Raw genomic sequence first — 25,636 nt, 5'->3', positions numbered from 1 at the left:
AGGAATTTGGAGAGAGCTATTAGCGTGAATTATTGGAAACCACACTTTTTAATAAGAGGCCATGAGGAATGCAATATATGGAGTATAGCTAGAATTAAAAGAATGGACATATTGATCAATGGCAAATGTTACCAAAAGGAGGGAGAATTTCTCTACGTCATGGCAAGATACAGATGCTGGAGAAGTTCAAATGAGCAACTTTCAAATAGGAAAGGTGGTGCATATTTTTAGTGGATGGTAATTAAGCAGTTTTTAATTGCTCAAGGGGTGACATACTGAGCTCTTCATTACTGCTCCCAGTCAACTCTGGAATACGTTTCTATCTCCATGTACACATCTCTGTTTGGCCATCAGGTTCTAGTAGTTATAATCTGTGCCAGCTCTTGGGTTTCTGACCCCAAAGCCGTGACCTGTTTTTTGTAGGTTCTTGAGGCCCCTTTATTTATGGGTGGTAACTTTCTGCCTTTCCAGGTTTGCTGCGGGATAAGTTTGGCACCTACAACTTGGCATTTTACCTGGCTGGAGTCCCTCCCCTCATTGGAGGAGCTATTTTGTGTTTCATCCCCTGGGTCCACGAACGGCAGAAGTTGAAAGAGAGAGCAAAACCTGTTGATGGAGAAACTACTGAGAAAATGCTGGAAAACGAAAGCACTTTGGTGTCGGACACGACAGAAAAGCCAGTTAAAGAACTGGATTCTGGCTTTTGATGCCTTTTTCTTTTGCCCATACCATTCTGACCTCCTTCTACTGAAGCTAGATTTCTACTTTTTGGCTGAAGATATTATATGATACTGAAGTCTTGAACTATTGCTCAAATTACAAAACTGCTACAAGAATCTTTTGTACCATTGAACATTTTTGACAAGTCTTTGATTTCAGGCCACATTTTCAAGGTATTTGAAGTTTTGTAGCTTTAATGTGTATGTGCGTAGTAATTCTGTGTGTGAAGAGAGTATTTTTCTAATCCATCAGAACTGATTTCTGGAAATGTGAAAGCTGTTTTTCCTTCACTGACCCAGGATTCTTCAATAATGTCTATGATCCATCCTCTGCAGGCGTACCCCTGGGTGTTTATACTGGATAATGTAGTAGCTCTTACGACTGATCTGTTTTTTTGAAGTTTATTGTGCTGTTTACAGTCTTTTATAATTCTCTATCATGAAAACAAATATGCATCCTTTTGCTGAAATGATTGTTTCATTAGAAAGCTAAATTATTATACAACTGTTGAAACACTCACTTTTGCGTTTGCATTCACCTTTCACAGTAGCCCAAAGAATATTAAGGATGGCATTTTTGATGGGCTCAGGTTTTGAATATGTGCAAACCAACCTCCAAGTGTAAACACATTCAGAAATTAAGCTGCTGAATAATAGATTTTTTTATTGTTATTATTTGGTGAAGGCAATACCCTTAAGATGTACATGTATAAATTTTTTTTCAGCCAAACCTCAGAGTAGTGGATAGTTTTGAAACTGTACAGGCTAATTATTTGGAGCAGTATTGTGAATTAGACTAAAATTCAAATAATTCTGTTGTACTTGTTAGGATTTCTTTTTTGTTGTTGTTCATAAAACCAAGACAGCTTTAAAGGATACATTCTAAGTGCAATACCAAGTTGTTTTTAATGTGGAAATATACACAAACAATTAAAACAACATTCAGCAGTTAAAGATTTTTGCACTAAATGAACATGCAGGTTTATTACAGGTCTTTATAGCTGTGCTCAATTTCCTGTAGATTATATGGCTCCATACTTAATTCAAATATAAAGAAATGTCTTTGTATGTCCTATTTCTTGCTTAACATCCTAAACAAATGGCCCCATTGCTTATGTATTCTTAGGTATTATGCACTGTTTGTCAAGCAAGTAACCTCTTTTTCTGAAAAATGTTTAAAAGCATAATACTTTGAGATGAAAACACTGCTTTTCAGTTTATCATAAAACACTTCTAAGCACATTGTTTATCTGTGGATATGGTTCAGCAATCACTGGAATACTTAATCAGTTTTTATATCAGGTCCATTTAATACCAATATTTTTCGTTGCCTCATTTAAAACTGTCATAGCAAAGAGTAAACTAAATGTGATCTGGACAAAATGTATATTTAAGTGCTTTTTAATTAGTAAGGTTCTTTACATAAACCATGGAGGCTTTTTATTTTTTTTTTTTTTTAATGATAGCCTTTATTATCTTTTCTATTTTCATTCTTCTTTTTCCAGTGTTCCAGTAAATTGCTCAGAAAACCCATACAAAACAGCAATATTATTGCATTTAATGTTTACATCTAGCAACTGAGAGAAGTTCTTTAAATATAATCATGCAAAGCATTCTAATTATTGTAGACCAAAGCTTTTTTTTTTTTTTTTTTTTTTTTTTTTTTTTTTTTTTATAATATTGCAGAATTTCAATCCCTACTTTGCGTGAGTGAGGTCTAAAGGACTGAATATTAAAATGTTAGAGAGACATATGTGGAGGGACTTGGAGGTGGGGGGGGAAAAGCCAATCTAGATAACTGAGGTCCCTTCAGGTTTACTGGGACTTGTGTTTTGGCACATTGTAAATACTTCTAAAAATGTCATTAAGAGATGCATAGTAGTGTTAATTAAAATTACTGCCTTCATTACAAAGGTGATGCTGACAGCCAATGCTGCTCTTGTCTGGAGTGTTGCTGTAGAACGTGATATTCAGTATTATTTTCCATTTGGGCAATGCAGAAGGTGTTGTTGGCTAAGTGTGGTAAAAGACCCTTGTTTCCTGTTGTTCTGTTATGAAAAATTAGTGTTCATCATAGATCTTTAGTTCTGCATTTCATGTGTTTATAGCCCTGAGTTTTATACCAAAACCAAAGCTGCTGCTTTTTTTATCACTGGTGCAATTTGAAATGATTGTGATTAGGTATCTTGGTGTAATCATGGTATCTTTCCAACTTGCTGCTCTGCATCTCTAAATTATCTGGGAAAGTACATACAATAATTGTTGTAAAGATTTATAAATGACATGGAAATGATATATCAATAGTATAGATCAATTATTGTCACGCTGTTAAAAAGAATAAAAAATCTGAACTCTCATATTTGCATAAAATTTATAAAAATCCCCAAACCAACAGATCAAAAAACTGCAAAAACCATGACCTCCATGAGGAGGGTACAATGACTAATTGTTTAGGGGTGATTTCTATGGTAAAACCAGCTAGTGGGTGGGATGTTGGATGAGAAGGAAGCAGAGTTCAGAGGGAAGGAAGCTCTGCTGGTGCAATGGTGTTGGAATAGCAAACCCATTTCTGATGCAGTGCTTGTTTTGCAACAATGCTAAAATTGGAATGGCTTTTCAGAGACGATAAAGTAAATTACTGTTTAAGAACTCTATTAGCGTCTTTTCTCTTAGCTTGTGTCTGTGGGGGAAATGCCCAGTAGCAAATGCTCTGTTCTGGACAAAAGCCCAGGGTGTTTGTGTCCTAAAGCTAGGTAAGATGAAAAACAAGATCAGATCTTTTGTGTTGAGGCTGACCAACCACTGAGAAACTTATTGAGAGAGATACTAGATTCTGTATATCCTGAAGTATTAAAAATGAGGTTAGATGACTTTATTAAAAAAAAAATAAAAATCAAAACTTACAAATAATTCCCCCAAAAAACTAAAATATTAAAACCCTACACAAATAGCAACTATTTAGTAAATTTAAAAAATATATATATATTTAATATTGTAGAAGTAGAGAAAAGGACTGAATATTCAATTTTCTTTTAACTGAATTAATACAAATAAGATTCTGTAATAATTTATTTTTTTGGTATGAAAACCTGTTCATGGGAAACTTGCTGAAATCCTATTTTGATGGCCCAAATCATGCCAGCCTTAATCTTGTTGGGGGTAGATTCTAAAATTAAAACAGTAGCTTAATTCAAGGAGACCCTTAAATCACTCTGATATATCCCTATTCATAGAGTACTTTCCATAGACATTCTGTTTCTAGGATACAAGAATAGCAATCATCTTTTCATTGAATGTTCTCAGGGTAAATCAACAGAAGAAAACAAGTAGAAAGAGGTTCATGTAAAATGGCAGTGTGAAATTTCCAGTCCTACGTGATGCTGTCATTTAATACACCAGATCTTGACTGCTATTAAGAGTATGTGTATCTATAAATACAATGTATTTTGACCAGGGCATGAGCAAACATTCTGCATCTCACTAGAGGTGTAGTTCTGAAATGTGAGAGATGGCTGAGGAAAAAGTGATCCCTTTCTCTGTTGACAAGCACAGCACCAGCAGAGTTCCAGCCAGCCAGTAAGTTTCCAGTCATGCAAACTTTGGCATATGTGCAGTGCGCCTTCTAGTCTGTGTATAATCTTGTGTCAACAGCTGCAACGTTTTGGAATTGCATATGGTAAGATTGGGGTGATTTTATACCAAAATGTTTGCTAATATTGACAACACTGACATGTTTGTGTATCTTTATAGACATCATATTTTGTATGTTGTTTTTGATATTAAAGGGTACACGTTTTGCTAGCCTTAACTCCAGTCTTTCAAGTTCTGCTTTGTTAGAAGGATAAGAAATGAATGTTTAATGTTCTTCGTGGTGCTAAAGTAACTGTGATCAGTCTCAAATTATTCAGAATAAAGATGGTAGTTCTTAAGTGCCCCATTTGTTACTGCATGCATCATTTGTAGTCTTATTCTTGTGTAAAACTTGTCATTTTGAAATGTAATTTTGTTGTCTTCTGATAATTATTGAATCTAGTGTGCAGACTTTTGTATAAGTGTCTCTACAGCTTTTATTGCCACTGTGGTCTGACATTAATATATGGCGCAACCCATTTCATTCTGATTGCACTGACAACCCATTTTAAGATTGATGATTTAAAAACCTAAGCTACTGAGGTGCTTGTTTCAGAAAAAAATATCTTCTCTATTTTCCATTCTGAGGCTTAATATCAAACTTGCAGAAGCAGTTGCATTCACAAAAGGCAAAAGGAAAATTGAGGGAGGGAGGGAAGATGGTAATATAAGCATGAGTGGTGTTTTGAAAGAATTCTGATTTTCCTTCATGAACTGTCAGTGTAATTCAGTGGGATCTTCAATCATTTACTGGCCTGCTGCCAATTTCTCTTTGACTTACCCTGGTGGTATGAAGCATAAAATGTTTCCTCACTGACAGCTTCAGCAAGACCCAGGAATTAATTTACCTTTCCTTTGTAGTAGGACCAAATATGTATTTTTCTTTAATAAGTGTATGATATGGGTGAAATATTCTCTTCTCACCTGGGGTTATTTTCTAGACTGCTTTTAGTTCAAATTAAAATTTGAAAAAGATGCCCAAAACCTTTATAAGTGCCTGGTTGCTGTTGCCATTTGTACACACTCAATGTTCGAAGCTTCTTTGTAAGTGTGTAAAACAACAGTGAGGAGAAGCCTGGGGAAGGCATTTCAAATACTGCTGTACCTTTTTCAACTTGATTTAACAACAAGGCAAAACACTAACCTCTAGAAATGCGGTTTGACTTGTGTGTGCCTACTATTATTTTATAGCTGAAATTATTTTATCTGGAATTGTCTCTACCGCTGGACGCATGAACAGAAGCTCAGCAGTGTTCTGCGGATCCCTCATGGTTCAAACTCTGTGCTCCCGCAAAGGTAGGAACGCGGCATCGATCGGGTTTAAATATTATCTGGCAGGGTTACTTGTAGCAAGCAGGTCCTTTTTTTTTTTTTTTTTTTTTTGGGCCTCGCTGTGCCCAGGCTATCCCAAACAGGAAGGCACCTGCAACGCGCTTGCCAGTGCCACGAGAAACGGGAATGCGCTGCTCACTGTCCATGCACTGTTATATCCCAGTATCTACTTGTTAGAAACAACTCGCAAAACAAAGCAGTGCAGCTCGGAATTACCTTTGGAGTTGTTTGTGACGCTTAAACTTTCCGAGTAGGGTGAAACTCAGCCTTTAGTAGAGAGAGCAGCGGCTCAGTGCCGGGCCGGGAGCACGCACTGAGACCTGTCGCACAGTCTGTGCGCTGCTCCACGCGCCTGGTGGGAATTTATGTAGTTTTAATACTTAAAACTTTTAATACCTGTCCTTAGCAGACCCAGCAGCTCGCTCTCTCTCTCAGCTTTATCAGCGTGACATAACACAGTCCTTGTGGAAGACAAAGACCTTTTATGATCAGTTGTTTAAAAGGTCGAGTGCACTTTGAGTGATAATACAGATTAAAAAGAAATAAACTAATCCACGCAGGTTTATAAGGGCACTTCCTCGTGCACTGCGGCACAAGCCTGCGGCGGTGCGGAGCGCCAGGCGCCCCGGGAATGTCGCTCCCCGAGGCCGAGCCCCGTTCCCGGGAGGAGCCCCCGGCGGCGGAGGAAGCGGCGCCGTCGCCCCCCGGCTCCGAGCCCGCCGTTCCTCCCGCCGCTCCTCCCGCTCCTCCCGGCGCCGTGCGCGGGGCGGGGCCGCCCTCCCCGGGCCCGGAGCGGCCCTCGGAGCCGGCGGCGGGAGCCATGGCCGAGGCCGATCGGGAGCTGCGCGTCCGCTTCATCGAGCCGGAGGAGGCCGAGACGGAGGCGGGGGCGGCCGGCGGCCGAGGCGGGGACGGGGCCGTGCTGCGCTGGTGCACCACCGGGGTGCTCTGCGCCTCCTTCGTGGGGCTGGTGAGTGAATGAATGAGCGAGGGCGGCCCCGGCGCTGCGGGGAGCAGCGCGGAGCCCTCCCCGGGACGGGCCAGGTGACCCCGCACTCTGCCCTGCAGGGGTTGAGCATCGCGGTGCTGGGTCCCACCTTCCCCAACCTGGCCGCCAATGTCGGCAAGAACGTCAGCGACATGTACTACATCTTCGTGGGCCGGTCCCTGGGCTATCTGGGCGGGTCGGTGGTCGGCGGGGTGCTCTTCGACTGCATGAACGCTGCTCTGCTGCTCGGTGAGTGCTGCCCCGCCGGACACCGGCCGCGGCAACTTCTGCTTCTCCGCAGCCCCAGAGGGAGATGCGTCGCCTTCAGGGAGCGGTGGCCCGGGAAGGGGAGGGTCCGTCCGTGGGATGTGGCGCTGTTCCCCCCCCGATCCCCGCTCGCCGTCGCTGTGTTCCGCCCCGCCTGAGCGCTGACCCCGCGTGTGCCGGGCACTGCTGCTCCGCAGGGCCCGCCGGGCACATCCGCAGCGGCAACTGGGATTGAACTGACAAAATCTGCATGGATCGACCAGATGCTGCCGTCGTTGTGCGCTGAAAAGTACAACGGGGCTTTTTTCAGTTTGCGTCGAGTAACGTGCACGGTGTCGGTGCTCTTGGAACGTGACAGGCTGCTGAAGTGACCCTACAAGGCGTGGAACAGGAAGCTGTGTTTTGGCTGCTGTGTGCGCAGCAGAAACCTCCACGGTCACGCTGAGACGCAGTTCTATGGGGGGAGCTTCCCCTTCCCTTACTTAACACTCATCAGTCGCCATCATCTTCGTGTACTGGACGAAAGCCTTTGACTGGTGGGCAGTAGCCAAATTTTAACTTATTTAAATTAGTGGGAAACACTAATTACTGTCTGTAATGGTGGAAACATTTGAACTGTAGGAACCATAGCTGATGGTTTTAACAGTTTTCTGGACTTGTGGAAACTTGCTCCTGTAGGAGCACAGGACCAGCTTTGTCCAGGCAGAGCGAGGCTGCTCGGCCATCGGAGTGCCAGGAGCCACACTCCACATCCAGAAAGGAGTTGCTCCTTTGAGGGTTCTGTTAGTGTCTCATTCCCACAGAGATTCTCAGAACACACCTAAAATAGGGGAAGCCCTGTCTTTTTTACTTTCACGTGCCTTTGTGCTCTGAGTTAGGGATTAAAACGTGTACCAGGGCTTGCTCTTCTTCTCCTTAGTTCAGAGAACTGTGCCTCCCTTAAGGACCATGCTGTAATCACGTGATCGGTTCAGATAAGATCCCTTTTCCCATTGCTAGTGGTTGCAGTTGTGGAGTGGGTTTCCTTTAACCTCCTCCTGTGCACCTGACAAATTCAGACTTTGCCTTCTGTAAAGGAATCAGCGCACACACCTGTAGAAATGCATGTTAACTTGAAATAGTTTAGTATTTCCCTCTTTTCCTGAGGATAGCTGTCTGTCAGCAATGCTCGGCAAAGGATGGATGTCCCTTATCCTTTCTGGTTTGGTAGTGCTTATGGCAAGACCACAATTTGAACTGTTCTCATTTTTATCATCTGAGGGCTGCCTGTAAAAGATTTTGGCTTGTGTAGTTTTACCTCCCATCTTTCAACTGCTGGAACTCTATAGAGAAAGCCTCTATACAGAGGAAAAATTGGAAGCATCATCTGTGTTTGTCAAGGAAATTTTTAAGTGCTAATCATCAGGCATGGAGCTGAAGTGGACAAGTGAGCCCTTGCTGAGAAGCTATTTTTCAGGTCTGAGTGGGGAACCTGAGGAGCTGTACTTAATATTCCTCATCTCTAGTGTTTTCTTCATGCAGCTCAGTATGCACACCTTCAAAAGTGTTTTGAGGCATGTATTCTAAGTATCCTGCTAGGAATTTAGGGTTCTGGACATAGGCTTTTGTTTGTTTGTTTGTTTGGAATCAACCTAGATTTTTAATTACATCAGCCTCCAATGAAGTTTTAAGTATCTGCTGCATTTATGATCATGTATTGATTTGAAAAATAATAGAGATAGCGGAATTTCTGCAAGCTTTCTAAGAACCTAATACTGTCTGTTCAAGATATTAATTGCAGGTGGTTTTATTAATGGAGGCAATTATAAGCACAGAATTGAACTGCTGAACTTCCTCTCAAACAGTAATAAAAGCAATTTCTATCTGCTAAGAATATTTTTTTGAAATGGCATGTTTTAAGTGTAGCCAGTAATGGCAAAACTAATACAGTGAATGAATTGCTGCTAAATTTATTTATGAGAAATTTTGTAGTTCTGTCTAAAACTCCAGAAATCCCTTGGAATACATCCTTCTTGTGGGAACAGAATGTAAATAAAAGTCAGCATCTTTATATGGAGATCACGTGGTGGACAAGGCACAATTACTTTATAGGATTTTTAAGAGCTTAATTATTTGGGTTCTTTTAAAAATGGAGCTAAATTAAATGTTCTGCAGTTCTCAAAGGACAGGCTTGACACTGTTCAAACCCATGTTTTATTGGTTTCACGGTGAAGTCACATTTCTAAATCAGAAGACTTCTTAGTGTCCTAGCAGGAGCTGCTGCTCTCTTTGCTTTAGCCAAAGACGTTTGTCATGCAGGGCTTATAACCTGATGAAATTCCCTTTTTTCCCACTGAAGAATGATCTGTTGAACTTTCTAGCTGCTACTGCTAACCATGGATTGAGGTATTTACATTGCATCACTTATTTGGATTATCTGTAACTTTAGTAATCATTAATTTCTTTTTATTTCTTGGTCTTTGTGTTATTTAAATGGAAACCGTAGTATGTGAATTTCTTGTTTTGTTTTTTAACCTTTCTAGCCTTATCCATGCTTGGAACAACGGCTGGTCTTTATGTGATACCCTGGTGTAAGGAATCCCTGCTATTAACAATCTTGATGTCAGTTATTGGAGGTTCCATGGGAATTCTGGACACAGGTAAGGGACCTTGGGGTCTGACAGTTCTTTCACCAAAATAATTGGAAACTTCAAGCATATCAAAATAGTTGCTGGTTTTTCTTGTGATACATCTTGAATTAAAAGAGGGGAACTGTTTTACCTGGCTGTGATTCTTGGATTAATCTGGTCCTGAGGCTTGTGTGTGTGTGTGTGAGACAGGCCTTCCTTTAGGGGCTGTGGAATGGGCTATCTCCTGCTTCCTGGAGACGATCAATTTGCATTTCAGTGGGCCATTACAAGCATAAATGAAGTGCCCAGTGCTCTTTAAGCAATGTTTTCTTTAAATTACTCATTTACTGGAAGCTGGTGAGGATATGATTTTTTAGCATTAGCTGGACCTTAGCTAGCCCTGAGCAAAGCCTTGGTGTTTGCGATTCTTACAGCTGCTGTTGGCAGAGTTGCTTACCTACAGCTGGCTCAGCAGCAGCTGGGGGTTCAGAGCACCATGGTGCCATTGTCCCAGAATTAAGGGATATCTTCCACCTTTGGCCAGCCATACTTAGGTGGCTGGGAATACAGATTTGTTCTCTCCCCCTGATCATCAAAGTCTGTAGCATATGCATGCTGCAAATGGCTTGGGCAAAAAAACCCCCCAAACCCAGCATTTTTGTTGGGAAGCTGTTCAAACCCAGCTCCTTAGCAGAGGCTTATTATCAGAGGAAGATGATCTCAGGGATCTTTTCCAGCATAATGATTCTATGATCCTGAGATATGTTGGTGAAGTTGCAGAGCAAGTATAGGTGTGGTCAGAAAGGTCAGTTACACTGGAGGTATGAGAAATGAACTCCCACAGAAATGAGTCCCCTGGGCACGGCTTAGACACGGCGCGTTAGGGAGGGCTGGCTTTAGCAGGCAGTTTGTATCAGGAGGCAAGGCCCCAGCAAAGGGTTTGGGCACGCTTAGAGATGCCTGGGAAGCACTGGCATACTTGCATGTGGAGATAAGGAAATGCCCAGAAGTACATCAGCTATCAGAGTGTTCTGGCGTTGCTGTAGCACGTGCTGGAGAAGCGACACCAGGCAGCCACTCCTGGCACCTCTCCAGCGATGTCCCAGCAGCGTGTGCTGACTCTGCTGCCCCACTGCAGGAGCCTGGGATGTTTACTAACCAGCAAGGTACTACTGCAGCTGGTTGATCGCCTTCAGGGCAGGATTATTTCTGACAAAGAGCTGACTCATGGGTGAGCTTAGCCATCCAAACAGCTCTGGAAGCATCCCAGCCAGGGCCTAGCTATGGTGGCTTGGCTGGTTGGCAACAGAGAGGAATGGTGGCTGCACATGTGAACTGCCTGCCTTAATTCTGTGAGGCTTGGGGGAGCTCTGCTAAGATGTAAAAAGAGTGTGGCTCAGGATCCAGTAGTGAAGAGATGGTTCTGCATGGCACAGGCCACATTAAATAAACCGAGTGCAGAGTTGTATTTGCTGCCTCTGTTAAGACTGTTATACAGGGCACTTGGTTTAAAAATTCTTTGTAGGGAAAATCTTGTCAGCCGATGCTAGAAATACCTTCAGTGTGTATACTGCTTGGATCAGACCTCAGAGACAGGGAGACCTCCCATGCTGAGCAGTAGCAGAAGAAACTCACAGCAAGGCAGTAAAGCAAAGCTGAATTGGTAAGAGTGCTGAGTGACAAGGGCTGCTGTAGTGCAGCACAGGAATTTGATTACTGTTTTGTTTTACTGCATTCTTCTGAGGGACTACTTCAAAACATCTCTCTGAGACCTCATTTCCTACCATTTTTGTTGATCTAATGGTGCTGTAGCTTGGTGTTTGTGGCGGTATTGATGTAAAAAACCCTTCTCTTTCTGGAAAGTCATTTGAACACAGTGGGGTGGGCGCAGCCCATCAGAAGCAAGTGAAGTGTTACTTTTTCCTGGGGTGTTGTTTAATGAGGCCTCTGATTCTTAGCATTGGGCATTGTTGCTTTTGATACTTTGAGAAGTGAGGAGCATTTCTCTTAAGTATCAAAAGCAACAAAGGGAAATTTTGAAATTTCTCTTTTCAAAAAGGCTGAAAATTGCTGCAAATTGTCAAGTAGGGTGATTAGAACCATAGAATCATAGGGTCCCTAGGTTGGAAAATGGCCTTGACATCATCCAGCACTGCTGAGTCTAGCCCTAAACCATGTCCCTAATGCCGCATTCACACGTCTTTTAAATACCTCCAGGCATGGTGACTTAGCCACGTCCTTGGGCAGCCTGTTCTAATGCTTGACAGCCCATTTACATGAAACATTTTTCCTAATACCCCATCTAAACCTCCCCTGGCAAAGTTACGTCTATCCACTGCTGCTGGATTAAGCCACTGTGTGACTCTTGGTTTTGCCTGCTGTGAATAACCTCCTAAAGCTCAAGTAATCACATGATTTAAGGCAGAATTTCAATTAACTTCTGTTTTGCATGTTGTATTTGCTGAACCTGGCATTATTGTACATTGAATTAGTAACATAGGTTATGGTTTGTTTGGTTTTGTTGTTTTTTTTCTTTTCTTTTAAACAATATCTGGTCTCAGACTAAAATGAATCTTTCTCCCTCTGATCTGCAGGTGCCAATGTACTGGCACTGAATACCTGGGGGTCAGAGTCTGGGCCACACTTGCAGGCTTTGCACTTCAGTTTTGCTGCTGGTGCATTTCTGGCTCCGATCTTGGCTAAAATGGCCTTGGGGGGTTCTGAATCCGAAGAACTTGCAGGAGCTGGAAAGACAAACCAGTCTGTCTTGAAGTCTCTGCCAACAGCATCGGCTGCATCAACTACACCAGCACCGAAAGACCATCACGATGAAGATTTTCTGTGGTCCTATATTATCATAGGGACCTATATTCTCTTAGTTTCCATCTTCCTTTTTGTTTTGTATTCAAAGAGCGGCTCAGCTAGAAACAAATCAAAGGCTTCCGCGCAGAAGGGCAGGCTTGCCAAATACCACTGGCCTCTAGTTGGTCTCCTGTTCGTATTCTTCTTGTTCTACGTGGGAGCAGAGGTCACTTACGGCTCTTACGTATTTACTTATGCAACGGTCTTCGCCGAGATGACGGAAAGCGAAGCAGCTGCTTTGAATTCTGTCTTCTGGGGCGCCTTTGCCGTGTGCAGAGGAGTGGCGATATTCGGTGCTGCCTTCCTGTCCCCTGCCACCATGATCGTGATGAGTCTCGCGTGCTCTGCTGCCTCCTCGTCGGCCCTGGCCTTCCTTGCACATTACCGAGCCTTGCTGTGGGTGGGAACTGCCGTGTACGGAGCATCCATGGCCACCGTCTTCCCCAGCGGCATTTCCTGGATAGAGCAGTACACGGTTATCGAAGGAAAATCGGCTTCTCTCTTTGTGGTGGGCGGGGCGCTGGGCGAGATGTGCATTCCTGCCGTGGTGGGCTATCTCCAGGGCAGGTTCCACCACTTCCCTGTCATTACCTACGCTGCCTTTGTCACTTCTGTCATGACAGTCGTGCTCTTCCCCGTGATGTACAAACTGGCCAACGCTCCCCAGGAGAATGACTTGAAAGAAGCGAGTGACAGCGAGACCCGGAAAGCTTTGTTGACAAACTCAAGGCATACTGAGGATGAGGAGGATGAGGATGTGAGAGAGTGGAACGATGCGGACTTTGAGGTCATAGACATGAATGACAAGCTGAAAAACTCTCTGACAGACACCTCCCGTAGGATACCGGGGGACTCTCCAGCTGAAGACTCTCTCCAGCCCCACCTGGACAATGTATTGGGCGATCCTCCAGTGCTTGCTGGTGGCTCCCCTGGGAGACAAAATGGGAATGTTGATTGGGAGAAGAGTGAATAGAGTCAAACTGACTTTTTTTTTGATGGAAATGCAATTGAATTGTCACTGTTGTCAACTGGTTCAGGAATCCTTTCATAGTGGGGCAGAGCTCAGCGTGTTCGTTTGCCCAGCCCTTTCTCCTCTTTCATTTTCAGCCTGCGGGACTGTGTCTTGGAGTGGGAAGGTCCTTGGTGATGTGAATGGGGCAACATGATACGTTTGGCTATGCCAAAACTGTTAAAACCTAAGAGATGTTTTCTAAATGCGAGACATGAATCCAAGGAGGAGATGCTCTAACAACAGGGTAAAAAGGGGACTGCTCAGACTACTCAGTTTCTTGAGGTGGGTGAAAGGTGCAGGTCTGAGGTGCTTTGTCCAAAATGGTTTCATGAGAGAGGAGAGAGATCTGTTATCGGTAATGCTGAACTTTCTTACCTTGTAGAGGAGGAATGTTTCTCTGCCTTTGAAAGTTATGTGATCAGATCAGATAAAATTTCTGGTGATGCCCAGCAGCTGTAAATTGAATAACCTTTTGGCAAATTATAGGAATTTTTGGATCTATGGCAAAGACAAGAAAAAAATGGAAATTATTTCTTGGGAGTGAAACCATGCTTTTGGGTCATTTAAAAGCAGTTTATGAGAAAGGGCAAAAAAAGGGTCATTGTTTATCTGCTCAAATGCATAACTCCAACCTACTAAACAGTGGCAACAAATCTAAATAATCTAAAGTATATGTGATTTTAATTATGGCACGATCACTGAAATCAACAAATGTATGCAGAAGATGATAAAACTGTTGTAATTTTTGAATGGTTTGGTTTGGAAGGGACCTTTAAAGATCATCCAGTTCCAACCTGCTGCCATGGCAGGGACACCTTCCACTGGACCAGGTTGCTTAGAACTCTATCCAGACTGACTTTGAAAGGGTCCTTGGATGGGGCCCCCACAACTTCTCAGGACAACCTGTTTCAGTGCCTCACCACTCTCAGAGGATAGATTTTTTTTCTGATATCTAATCTAAACCTACTCTCTTTCAGTTTGAAGCCATTCTCCCTTGTTCTATCACTACATGCTCTTGTAAAAAGTCTCACTCCATTTTTCTTCCTGGCTCCCTTCAGGTAAAAGAGATTACTTAATATATGGTATTTTTAAGCCAGTTGTTTAAATTAAAGTTATAGCAACTTCTCTGGCTTCCTGTGCTAAGACTTTAACAGGGTAACATGTTAAAATGAAGATTTGAGAAGGAGAGGGAATTACCAATGAGACAATCCTTTCCAGTATGACTACTTGCCCCTGGCCAGGTGGATTGGTGACATTTGGGTTTTATTTCTTTGGGGCTTGACATGGAGATGGGACTCTCCCTAGCGGAGAACCTGTGGTTTGTATGTGTAGGTTCACTGCTGCTAAGCAGGAAGACCTGGGCAGGTGCAGCCATGCCAGGGAGTCCTGCCAGTAAGAGAAAAAAGAAAAAAGAGGAGCAACAAATGGCAAAATCTGTCTCTGAATAGTAATCTTGCCATTTGTCAGCTTGGAACTCCAAATCAGTTAAGCGTTCTTTTAAGCCTGTGATCAGAATGTACTCTTGTTTGGGGTTTTTAACTTTGCACTTTTATTAGCATTTTTCTTGCTACAAGGTTTCATTTAGTAACAAAAGGGCTCTAGGTGTAACATACCACAGAATCTTAGATGTTCCCTGGATTTCCAGGTCTGCTTTTGTTCCCTCTCTTGTCCTCCAAGTGTACAACCTAGGCTTGCATAGCTTTTTTCCTTTCTTAGAAGTTAGTAAGAAGCCGGAACCAACTTGTTGTGGAAGTTTTTTTGTTAATATCTTGCCATATTGCAGGGCCTCCCTCTCCCGCTGGCCACTTAAATGCCAGTGTTTTTGACGGATTCCTCCTGTGGCAGCTTTTTCCAGTGCAGTGCATCAACCTGCACTTTAAATGAAGCCTTGTTTCACTTCTGGCACAAGGGTTCTGTTTGCTTACAGGATTGGTAGGGGCTCGTAAATGCCAGGCGCAATCCTGGCCAAGGCACAGGTGACAGCAGTGAGTCCGCGTGGCCCCGTGTGCTTAGCTGGTTTGACGTGGAAGCAAACGGTGTGGTAGGCACGGAGAGTGGATGGAATGAGGGCAGCTGGAGCCTGCATTTCCCTGTTTTTCCTCTTCCCATATCTCCTGCATGCTGCTCCGTGTGTGTAGAAAGTAGGGGGGTGTCAGCTGAGGGTGACGACAATCCCACTGCTGGAGGGGGAGGGAAAAGGTGCAGGACACACAATGAAAAATATGGAAACTTCTGTGGCAGCTCCCCATTGGACATGCCATCCCCCTGGCTTCACCTGCCTTGATGTCATTATAGAAAAGATTCCCCATACCCGAGATCGTGTTGCCAGAAGAAAATTATTTAAAGAAAGATACTGGGCAATTAGGAAGATTCTAAAATCCCCCAGTTCATATGCTAATTTTTGATGAAATTCCAGATATTGTAAGACTGTTCTCAGGGATAGTTTACATGGATAGTTTATATCATCTGCATAACCAAGTACTAAAAAAAAAAAAACCCAGAAAATTAAATCAAAGCGCCATTGGGAAATATGCTTTAATTTCTTACAAGCTTATCTATTGTATATACACACACAGTTATTTGTGTTTCTGACCCGTGTCTTCCCAGCAAATGTAAAAATATTGCACAAAACAAAGTTGGGGTTTTTTTACTGCCTTTATTAACTCCTGTGTGAATAACTTCAATTCATCCACCTTTCCTCCTTAAAAAGCAGCAGGCCTGCGTAGTAGGAATGGAGCAACAGGCTGGAATGCTAAGGTAAGAGCAGCCTTCTTCCATGAATAAAGTATCCAAAAAGCAGTGGCTGTAAGACAGTGGAAGCAGAAGTATTATCAGTGGAAAGTGATTCTATATAGACGTGTGGAGACTCGCCTAAATTTAGAGTCACCGTAGTGAGGACTCGGAGCCTTCAGTGTCTTAGTTCCGGTCTTAAAATGGAGCTGGGATGGATGGACAGAAAGTGTTCTCCTTATCTCCTAACCAGCCTGCAGGGCTGCCCTGCAGAGGCTGCCCTTGACTGAAAATTAAATGCTTGAAGCAATTTAAGTTTAAAACAAGATCTAGGACATTTCCAAGGATGAGTCTGGCTCATACCACTTCTAGGCACCCTTGATGGTCAAGGCTTAGCTCCCTGCTCTTGGATTTTGGTGTTCCTCAAGGCTTTTTTTCAGACAGTGAATATTGGTTTTCATATGTTTAAATTTCCTTTCAAACCTGGCATACACAGCTGAAGTGAGGATCCATTTACAGTGCAGATCTATTTTAAGTAACAGGTCCTCCAGACAGCTCAAGTATTTACATGTTAGGGGTTGAAATTACTTGAAGTAACTGCATTACATTACTATTGCCCTGGCTTATGCTGGAAAAGCCATCCTTCTGTTAAGGACGAGAACTTTAATCCATGATACATGAATTTGATAAGAATCCTATTTTTGTCCACAAACCCAGGAACAGTTTGAAGATGAGTGCTCTGCTCCAGTGTGAAAGGTAACCTCTTGCAGCTGTCATTTAATACTTTATTTATCCCGAGGCACTGCCAAGTGCTGGACTGTACTGCAAACACCTCACTCCTGGCATTTGCACTTTCATTCTGTACATGACCAATGCTTGAATGTAAAACCAGGCAAAGTTTTACGCCTTGATGTTTTTTTGGTTTTTTTTTTTACAGTTACTTTGCATACAAGTGCATTGCAATCTGTGCATGTTCTACTATATATGTAATAGTTTCTATTCTGCTCACTGTGGGTTTTACATTGTACTGTGTAATGTGACATTTAACAGACTGACTCATGTCTTGACTGTAATAAATTCTTATCTGGAGAAGGCACTCAGGTTCCTTGATGTAAATAAAGTTTTATTTTTCAAACCTCTTCCTCTGGACTTTTAAATTTAAAACTCTGTCCCCTTTTTTGGCTAATGGAAAACTGGAAAGGTTTCTCTTCTGGTTTGGGCAAGGCCTCTAAGAACTGCTACTGACGTTTTAGATCTCAAAGTTTAAGCTGGATTCTTAACTTTTATTTGAGCAGTCTTGTTTTTACATTATTGTTTGGGCCAGAGAAGGGAAACAAATTGAGGGTAAATAATAAAAAAAAAAGTCATTTTTTTACCATATCATTTTATTCAACTTTAATATGGTTTCCATTATTAACTTCTAAAACAAAATGATTTCCAGTTTAGAAAACAATGCACTGACCACATAATTCCTTTTCCATTTTATACAGTTATACAAATATTCTAAATACACATTTTGTCAAGATGGTGGCAAATAAGATTTAACTGTACAGTACGTAAGGAAAGAAAATATTTTAAGCATATTTAGAAGCAATAGAAATGTCTATACAAAACAAGCAAAAATGGAATAAAATTTTATATTTAAAGTATTGCAACAGTCCCACAGGTTTGTAACAAAAATGTCTTTGCACAGTTCCTCACAATGCCCCATTAATAGCTAAAGCAAGACAGCAATTTTTAGAAAATAATGTTTCAAAATGCTACACATGGTACTACTGCTTGCACAGTCTGATCAAAATAACAATCTACTTGGAATCAAGCAAAACTTAGGAGGAGATATACCAACCAACTTTAAAATTATCTGTATAAAAGTCATTGCACATTATTTTACTCAGTTGTTTGAAAAGTAAAAAAGTGTATTTACAAAATATTTCGCAGACAAAATTATAAAGTGAATGGATAATATATAAGTAACACGTCTTGATACTGACAGTTCAAGAACACACACAAATGGTTTTATCGTTTCAAGAGGTTTTCAGTGCTCCTTCCTCCAGGAAGTAAACTTGACTTCTACTTTGAAATGGATTTACAAGATGTTACACAGAGCTATTTCAACATCAGCATTATAAAACAGTATGTTAGAAACATGAAAGGAAGAAGAAATTTTTACATCTTAAAAAGTGAGATATTCATAGGTCAACAAATGGGTCGGGTTTTTGTTTTTTTATTAATTTAGTTATGGTAAGTGTTCATTATTCTTCCGATAATAAACCCAACAGTTAAAATGGAAATCCTGGACTAGGTGAGAATTGAAAAAGCACCATGCACAATAGTCTTAGTGTGGTAAACACTGAAGAAAAAAAAAGTAGCACCTGGAATCCTGTAACACAGATCATTTAAAACTGGTCAAGCAGCTGGCGGAGATAGGGTGCCTTTGATAGTTCTCTGCTCACTCTGGAGAGCTTGAAAAGTACTGGGCAGTTGAGGGAGACACACTGGATCTGCCGGTCGAAGCAGCCTGTGCAGTTCTTGCATATCTGGATTGCAGGAGAAAAAGCAAAGCAATTACTATAAACGACACAAGCGAGGCATAAACCACCAGGGACTACTCAATCCTCAAGCCCGTGTCAGCATAGCGGGCACAGCCCTTCTGCACAGAGCTTCTCCCCAACATGGAGGGACACACAGCACCTCCCTTCTCTGCTTCAGCCTCTTGGGCAGCAGCCCAAGCCAGACAGCTCATTTGGCCACCGCTGGACGGCTGGCAGCATTACCCACTGAACTGGGCAGAGAGCAACAGCACGACTCCACAGCTTGGGTTTCAATGCTGCTAATTAAGTTCTACTTGCATGTGATGGCACTTGAAAAACAAGGTAAATAATTTGACTGGGTTTAAGTAGGGCAGTGTGTTTTAGTTGTGATAAACTTACTCTCTATAAAAGTCTCCTAGTGGAAGAAGACAGAATTCATCCTGCAGTTACTCTTTGCAGAGAAAAGGGACTTGAAATAAATGGCTCATTTCAAGATAAGCTTTAGTTAGTTTTACCTAGTCAGAGTCAATTCAAACACAGAAAGGTCACAGAAGTTGCACTGCTCTCCTTGTTCAAAGAACTACTTGTTAATGCTGCTTGAAAGTACTTTTAGCGTGAGATACCCGATGGAATAAAATAGCAACAGACACAGTTTTTCCAAAGGTAGATATCTTGAGGAAACTAAAGGCCCCTGCTTTGCTATTTTATTTTTAACCTTTGCGGCATTTGCCAACTCCAACAGTTTTCCAAAACCTTAGAAATTTACTTCCAACCACATCTGTGTTTTGTAACATCAAAATGTTACACAGTTTATCCTATCACTGGCATAACCTAATCAAGAATGCTAAGTTGTATCCCTTTGCCTTTAAAATTAGTTCTTTTCCTTCTTTTTATGTTCCATGCTGATGCCAGACCTGCGCCAGCACCTAATCCCGGCAGACTGACAATAGCTGGAAAGGGGCAGCCCCACCTAGCCAAGTCCCACAGGTGGCACCTCAGAGGACACCGATCCTCTGGCCTGCAACTGTGACCAGAAGGAACAGGACTTAAACAGCAGGTTTCAGGTTTATAACCTCAGAACTACATCTATCCTAGTTCTTCTGAAAGAGGCTGGGGCTGGTTTAAATGCAAGGGAACTAAATGGTACTTGAGACATGTTCTACATTCAGTTTGTGTTGAGGGGAGAAGTCTATAGTTTTAACCTAGAGCACGTAATTTTTGAGTGCAGTTTAAAATAATGTACAGCTCAGTGCCATATCAGTTTTCTGCTGGCTTCAGCATGTTTATAATCTCAAAGGGCTAAATATTTAAGCTGTGAAGGATATATATGCCTTCATATTAAAATAAGACAGATGCTCTTACAGAGACATCAAACACTGACTGGGACAGGATCCCAGGCCTTGCTGAGCTGTTGTGTGTTGCAGTGACGAGAGAATGTTCTAATCAAACTCACTGATCCTTCTGTGGGGCTGGACCAGTCTGCCAAGTTCTGCTTTATTCCAGAACAAGAGCAATGCAAAGGGTTCAAAGTACCACAGGAAAGCTGCAGAACATGCATTTCCTAATTTCTGCCATTCACAATGCAGATAAGGGCAAATATTACAAAACACAGCAAGAAGTCCATACCTTAGTAATGAAATATTTATGAAGTGAATTACAGTGCGTTTTTAGCAGCCCCATGAGAACCTATCAAATTGATGCTTAGATTTAGGAACATTTATATCCCTGACATCCAGACAAATCTTTAAAACGGTTCATGTGCTATTGCTAAAAATAAGTTCTTATTAATTATAAAATATGACAGTATGAAAATTAGGTGAGGGTATGCATATGTTTCCACAAGGGGAGGCATTGTGCTTTGCTGTAAGATATTCATGAGCACAGTCAGATACCCTCTTAATTGACTTCTAGCTCAAGGGGAAAAAACAGCTTGGAAAATTCCTATCGAGAGGAAAGGTAACAAGAAAATCCCCAAGCTAAACCACATCCATGTTATACATATAAATAAACAAATTTTCTGATCCAAACATTTTTTGTTTCTAGAACATCTTCTATTATTTTAATGCAAAAAAGAATGAATATTTTACACTCTTACAGCTCTCTATCCCAAAATGGGACCTACAAACCATATAAGGTACTTTTAAAAATCAGAAGAAAGTAAGAAGAGCATCTTCTCTTCTGATCCTCTCCTTTGCCTTAGCTTTCCACAAAGCCTAGGAGAGTAACAGCTGCTGCACTGCCTTTGACAGCAATGGGAAAAGCCAACAAGCTGCAGCACATTTAACACCTGCACCATACTCCCCATTTCTGTCGGGAGTATTCAGTAACACGCTGCTTTGAAATTTCAGGCCCTGTCTTTTGCTGACAGACATCTGACAACGCTTGAATTGTACCTGGACCAGCTGTTCTTGTTTACGCTCCAACTCTCGGATTTCTTGGTTGAGAATCACTGCCACATGCTGTGGCTGGCTTCTGCATTTATTACAGATCCCATACTGGGTCAGTTCATCACACACAGGACAGTGTAAGGTCGTGAAATACTGGGAGATGGTGCCTTTGTGTCCTTCTAGCTCAGTGCAGGCAGCTGAGGCAGCCTTCTGAATCTGTTAAGAAAAATAATTAAGATGTAATGAACTTCCAAGAGAGCAGCTTGCCTTTTTCCTAAATTACATACTTTTTTTTTTTCCAAAGGAGTAGCAAAGTGCAAGATGGCCTGCAGGGCAAGGTTTCATACACAAATTATGAACATGGATCACAGCACTCCAAAGAGTGCAGCACTGGCCCTGAAGTGATACACTGAACAGAGCCCTCCCCCACACCCATTTCACAGGGAATCTGTAACCAGAAAAATCCTTGGTTACATAGCTAACTCCTGATCTCACCTCGAACTCTGCCTCCTGCAGCTGTTCTTGTATTCGGTGCTGATCTGATTCGCATCTACACGTGCCCTGGCTGCAGCCCCAGGCACAGCTCTGCCATGGTGCTTTAATCCATGGCACTAGCTCATGCCCTGACTTCCTTGGACAAGACTCCACCACTGGCTCATCACCCTGGGAACTCTGTTTTCTGCATTTACTCCTGCTGCTGCAAGACTTTTGCTTTGTGCTATCCTTCACTCTTCTTCTGCTCTGCTCCCTGTGACTTCCTCGCTGCTCCTTGGCCTTGCAGAAAGCCAGGGCTCTTTTTACCTTTTCAGAACAGCTTGTTGGAGATACTTAAGGTGAGTGCCATGGTGCCATTGGAAAGGTAAAGAAAAGAAGAACTGAAGTCAATCAAGGCTCTACTGGGAAATAGAGCTACACTGCTATATTGTAACGATGTGTTACTACACTGCTTAAGTCTGTTCTGAGCACAGTAACCAAACTACACAGATACACTGTCTTCCACCATCCCTTTTGGTCAGGGGAATCACAAACTAAAATCCAGCCATCTAATGCTTCTTTTCCACCATCTCAATGGCTTCTTTAACTTTTAGGGTAGTCATGCTTGGATATTATTGGTTTTAAATCTCCGGTGATACAAATTTTTGAAGTGTTCCTGCTGTGTGGCATGCCACCTTTTTTATACAGAGGAAAGATCTGCAGAACATTTTGGAAAAACAGGAGTTCCAACATCTAATATAGAGACATTTAAAAGGTGGTATGGCCAAACAGATGCACATACACACACTGCTAAAAATACAGAGTTATGGCAAAATATTCTCTTAAACTACAGAAGGGATCAGAAAACAGAAAATGACGGTGATCAACCCTGCACAGAAGGGCTGGCTGAAAAAATGGATTCACTGTGTGAAAAAAACCCCACGCAGAGGATCTAAGAACCAGGACTGCGTATCTGAGCACCAAACACTGCTTCACAAAGTAACCTTTGCGGTTGCCTCCTATCAGCCGCATTCCACTAGAAGTCACAACAAGGCCAAAGTGCACACAGATGCACTGCACTTGCTAGCTCTTGTTCGAAAACACTCACCCGGGGCAGCTCGTGGTACCAGCTGAAGACGTCGATGCCAATGAGCGAGAACACCCTGGCCAGGGGGGGCAGGATCTGCTTGGTGATGTAGTAGGTGGCGTTGAGCCTCAGGCTGGGGTCCTGCAGCACTTCGAGGGGCCGCCGGACGAGCTGGATCAGGGGCAGGCCGGGCACGCCGTACACAATGACGTAGGGCACGCGCTCCCCGACGCGCGGCTCAGAGCGACGGTCGTAGGCAAGCATCCTCCTGTCAAAACACAGCCTTGAGGATGCATCCAGAGGCAAATTCAGTTAATACTGTTAATACAGGGAAGCCTGTAAGCTTCCCTATCTGATTAGATTACTTGCTCTCCAGACGACTGGTATGAAGCACAGAACCAAAATGCTTCGTTTTTCATTTTGATCGGACCTAAATTTTACAACTTGGGACACAAGCCCTAAAGACACGGTCTGTTTCAGGTCACTTGGATTTGGTCACTTAAAGAAATATTTTAATAAGGAACAGCCAGGGTACTAAAAAGAACTCAAGTACAATTTGCTTTCTGGTCAGATTCTGGTCCTTTGCTATCTGAGACTGATTGCTCAGCAGAATGATATCTGCTTCAAACTGAATTATCCTTTACTCAGAAAGCGAAGGACAATTCAATTTGAAGTAAGTATCAGTTTTGAACTCAGATGTTATTTTATTAAACAAGTGTAACTTAATTGGAAGACCTTCTGTATTAAGCAAGGTGATAAAATGTTCCAGTTTACATTATCTATTTTTCTATTATTGAGCAAGGATATCAACAGAATGAAGCATTAAGTAAGGTACTTTATTAAAAATGAAAAAACTATGCCCGGTAAGGTATTTCAAAGCACTTAGAGATATCACTGTCACAATTTGTAACATATAACTGTGAATGGTAAGTAATCTTGGAGAATCCAGCCCTTATACAAAACCCAAACTGTAAGTAACAGAAGTGAACACACTGTTAGAGTGTCCTGACAAGACTTTCCTCTTGAACGTGCGGCTCTTTTCAGGACTACAAAATGGCTTTCTAGGACCACATTTTTTCACACACACAGATCAGAAACAACTGCTTCAAGAGTACTTGAAGGAGACATCTGACTGCTACCTATAACTTGACAGTACAAAGATCAAGAGAAAAAATATCCACAATCTGCTATCCATAACATGTCAGTACAAAGATGAAGAAAAAAAAATATTATGAGGTCCTACCCATAACCTGTCAGCACAAAGGTTGAGATAAGAAATATCCATGATTAGCACTTTTTGATCACATTACCTGGTGATTTCCAGAGCAGGTACACAGGCTCCAGGTTTGTATGCTGAGCTCCCTCTGTACTCTTTTGCAAAGATGAAGTCCTGCATACTGGCTTTTCCTTCCAGTAGCTTCATGCATTGATTCTGAACATACTGCTTGATCTGACTTATGTCCCGTGTTTCAAATAGCAGCTTGATAGAACACTCAAGTATCTTTACAACCAAAGGAGAAAGGTGAGAAAAACATGTATGTTTGAATGAAAAATAATTAATTCCAATTAATTCAGTAAATGACATAGAAATACAAATACACTGCTTAGAAAAAGTACCAGTGATGAACTAGCATATTGATAGGACAACAGGGTGCAATCACTTCCACTCAAAGATATTTCATAAACATATTACTGGACAACTTTTTCCTCAGTTTGCCACATCTTTCATGACATCATCCATACTCCAGCACTAAGATTTTTTTTTCAACAATTACAGAAGTTTCCAAAGTATGAGAGAAGATGTTTTTCCCTGCCATCTAAAATATTTTGCCATGACTTTAGTAGACCCTTCCATCTGGTTACCTTTTTACTGGCATAAATTTCTTTAATCTGGCTAAGAACAGGATTTCTTAATTTCTTTTTAACCTCTCAATACACATCTTAAAATAAACAGGTAAGAATGTGTATTTTAAAGGAATTCTTAACTGAACTAGATTTATGTAAGTGAGCTATTTGGAAGCCAGATCAGCGTGTCTCACTCATTTGGCAGTAATATTTCCAGTTAAAGTGAACTGGATCAAGAATGGTCAACCTAGGACAAATGATCTTTGAGAGGGCTTACATGGGCCAAGGGCTTTTTATGGGGTTTTTAGGGGATGAAATATAAGCTGTAAAATACAAGTCCTTGTAATGATGTGAAGGATTTTCAATTCATCTTTCAAATGGCTCACACAAGAAAAACAGATGAAGATTAAGACAACTCAAAGGACTAGAAACTCTGGGAAAGGACAAATATGAAATAACAGAAGACTATAATTTCATTCAGGAAGAAATCTATGAATACTTTACCTTGGAGACAGCAGGACAGGAGTCCCTTCGGACTGTCTCTATGCCTTTTGCATCGAATACTGGGTCCTTCTGGTCCAGTGTTTCATACATGTAACCCACATACCGCTTTTTAGTTTGCAGGACACATGGCAAGTAGACCTGGAATGTTTAGAAAGAAGTCAGCCCAGTCTGGAATGTGTTGGGAATATAAGGTGACTTCAAACAATAAAGTTTTCCTAAAGAATACTGTGCTTTGTTGGTTTGTTCGTTGTTTTTTGTTTGTTTGCTTGCTTTTTTTGGTTAAATCATTACTACTAATAAAACAGATCAAAGGACTCTTAAGATGGCTGAGGAAGTTGGGCTTCTGTGGTGTTCCATTTTTAAATCACTTTCCAATTAATTTAGCTGAAGCTCAGATGGAAGGCGACACACAGTACAAACTGTTGCAAGTACCTTTACTTTTCTGGATTGCCTCTGTCATCATTCTTAATATAACTATTATCTTTCTTATAAAGACAACTTCATTTTAAACATCAGAGAAGAAAATGTTCCCAGCAAAAGTGGAGGCTTAGAACTTCTGTTTACAAACTTTATCTAATAAGGATAATGCCATAAATCTGCTAGTATCTCCATTTGGAGAAAGCATTCTTCTTAAGTGCCTGTGCTTGGAGCACAGTTTT

At 41.8% G+C, this 25,636-nt stretch overlaps 3 protein-coding genes across 5 annotated transcripts in view; 2 read left to right on the top strand and 1 right to left on the bottom strand.

Moving 5' to 3' along the window:
• SLC16A10 (solute carrier family 16 member 10) overlaps positions 1-4,739 on the top strand; it is a 73,710-nt gene extending 68,971 nt beyond the window's left edge. The window contains exon 6 of the mRNA XM_040058607.2: positions 472-4,739. Within this exon, the coding sequence (XP_039914541.1) occupies positions 472-707 (236 nt within the window). The 3' untranslated portion in view covers positions 708-4,739. The remainder of the gene's footprint in view (positions 1-471) is intronic.
• Positions 4,317-17,288, top strand: MFSD4B (major facilitator superfamily domain containing 4B). Of its 2 annotated transcripts, none has more exons than XM_040058606.2 (4): positions 4,317-4,395; positions 5,541-5,645; positions 9,459-9,575; positions 12,140-17,288. In XM_040058606.2, exons 1-4 carry the CDS (start codon positions 4,326-4,328, stop codon positions 13,378-13,380), a joined length of 1,533 nt encoding a protein of 510 aa, XP_039914540.1. In that variant the 5' UTR covers positions 4,317-4,325; the 3' UTR covers positions 13,381-17,288. The 2 variants fall into 2 exon arrangements, with proteins under 2 accessions (XP_039914540.1, XP_058275761.1); XM_058419778.1 differs by lacking the exons at positions 4,317-4,395; positions 5,541-5,645 and adding exons at positions 6,313-6,651; positions 6,750-6,918.
• A 229-nt stretch (positions 17,289-17,517) lies between these two features.
• REV3L (REV3 like, DNA directed polymerase zeta catalytic subunit) overlaps positions 17,518-25,636 on the bottom strand; it is a 115,381-nt gene continuing 107,262 nt past the window's right edge. For both annotated transcript variants that reach the window (XM_040058603.2, XM_040058604.2), the window contains exons 28-32: positions 24,978-25,115; positions 23,939-24,129; positions 22,650-22,896; positions 21,074-21,283; positions 17,518-18,686 (exon numbers count right to left, since the gene is read on the bottom strand). In XM_040058603.2, coding sequence (XP_039914537.1) covers positions 18,546-18,686; positions 21,074-21,283; positions 22,650-22,896; positions 23,939-24,129; positions 24,978-25,115 — 927 coding nt within the window. In that variant the 3' untranslated portion in view covers positions 17,518-18,545. The remainder of the gene's footprint in view (positions 18,687-21,073; positions 21,284-22,649; positions 22,897-23,938; positions 24,130-24,977; positions 25,116-25,636) is intronic.

Source organism: Hirundo rustica, chromosome 3, assembly GCF_015227805.2.
Source record: "Hirundo rustica isolate bHirRus1 chromosome 3, bHirRus1.pri.v3, whole genome shotgun sequence".
In the NCBI taxonomy this organism is placed as follows: Eukaryota; Metazoa; Chordata; class Aves; order Passeriformes; family Hirundinidae; genus Hirundo; species Hirundo rustica.
Note: the sequence above shows the minus strand (reverse complement) of the source record. Positions and strands in the feature narration are given on the sequence as shown.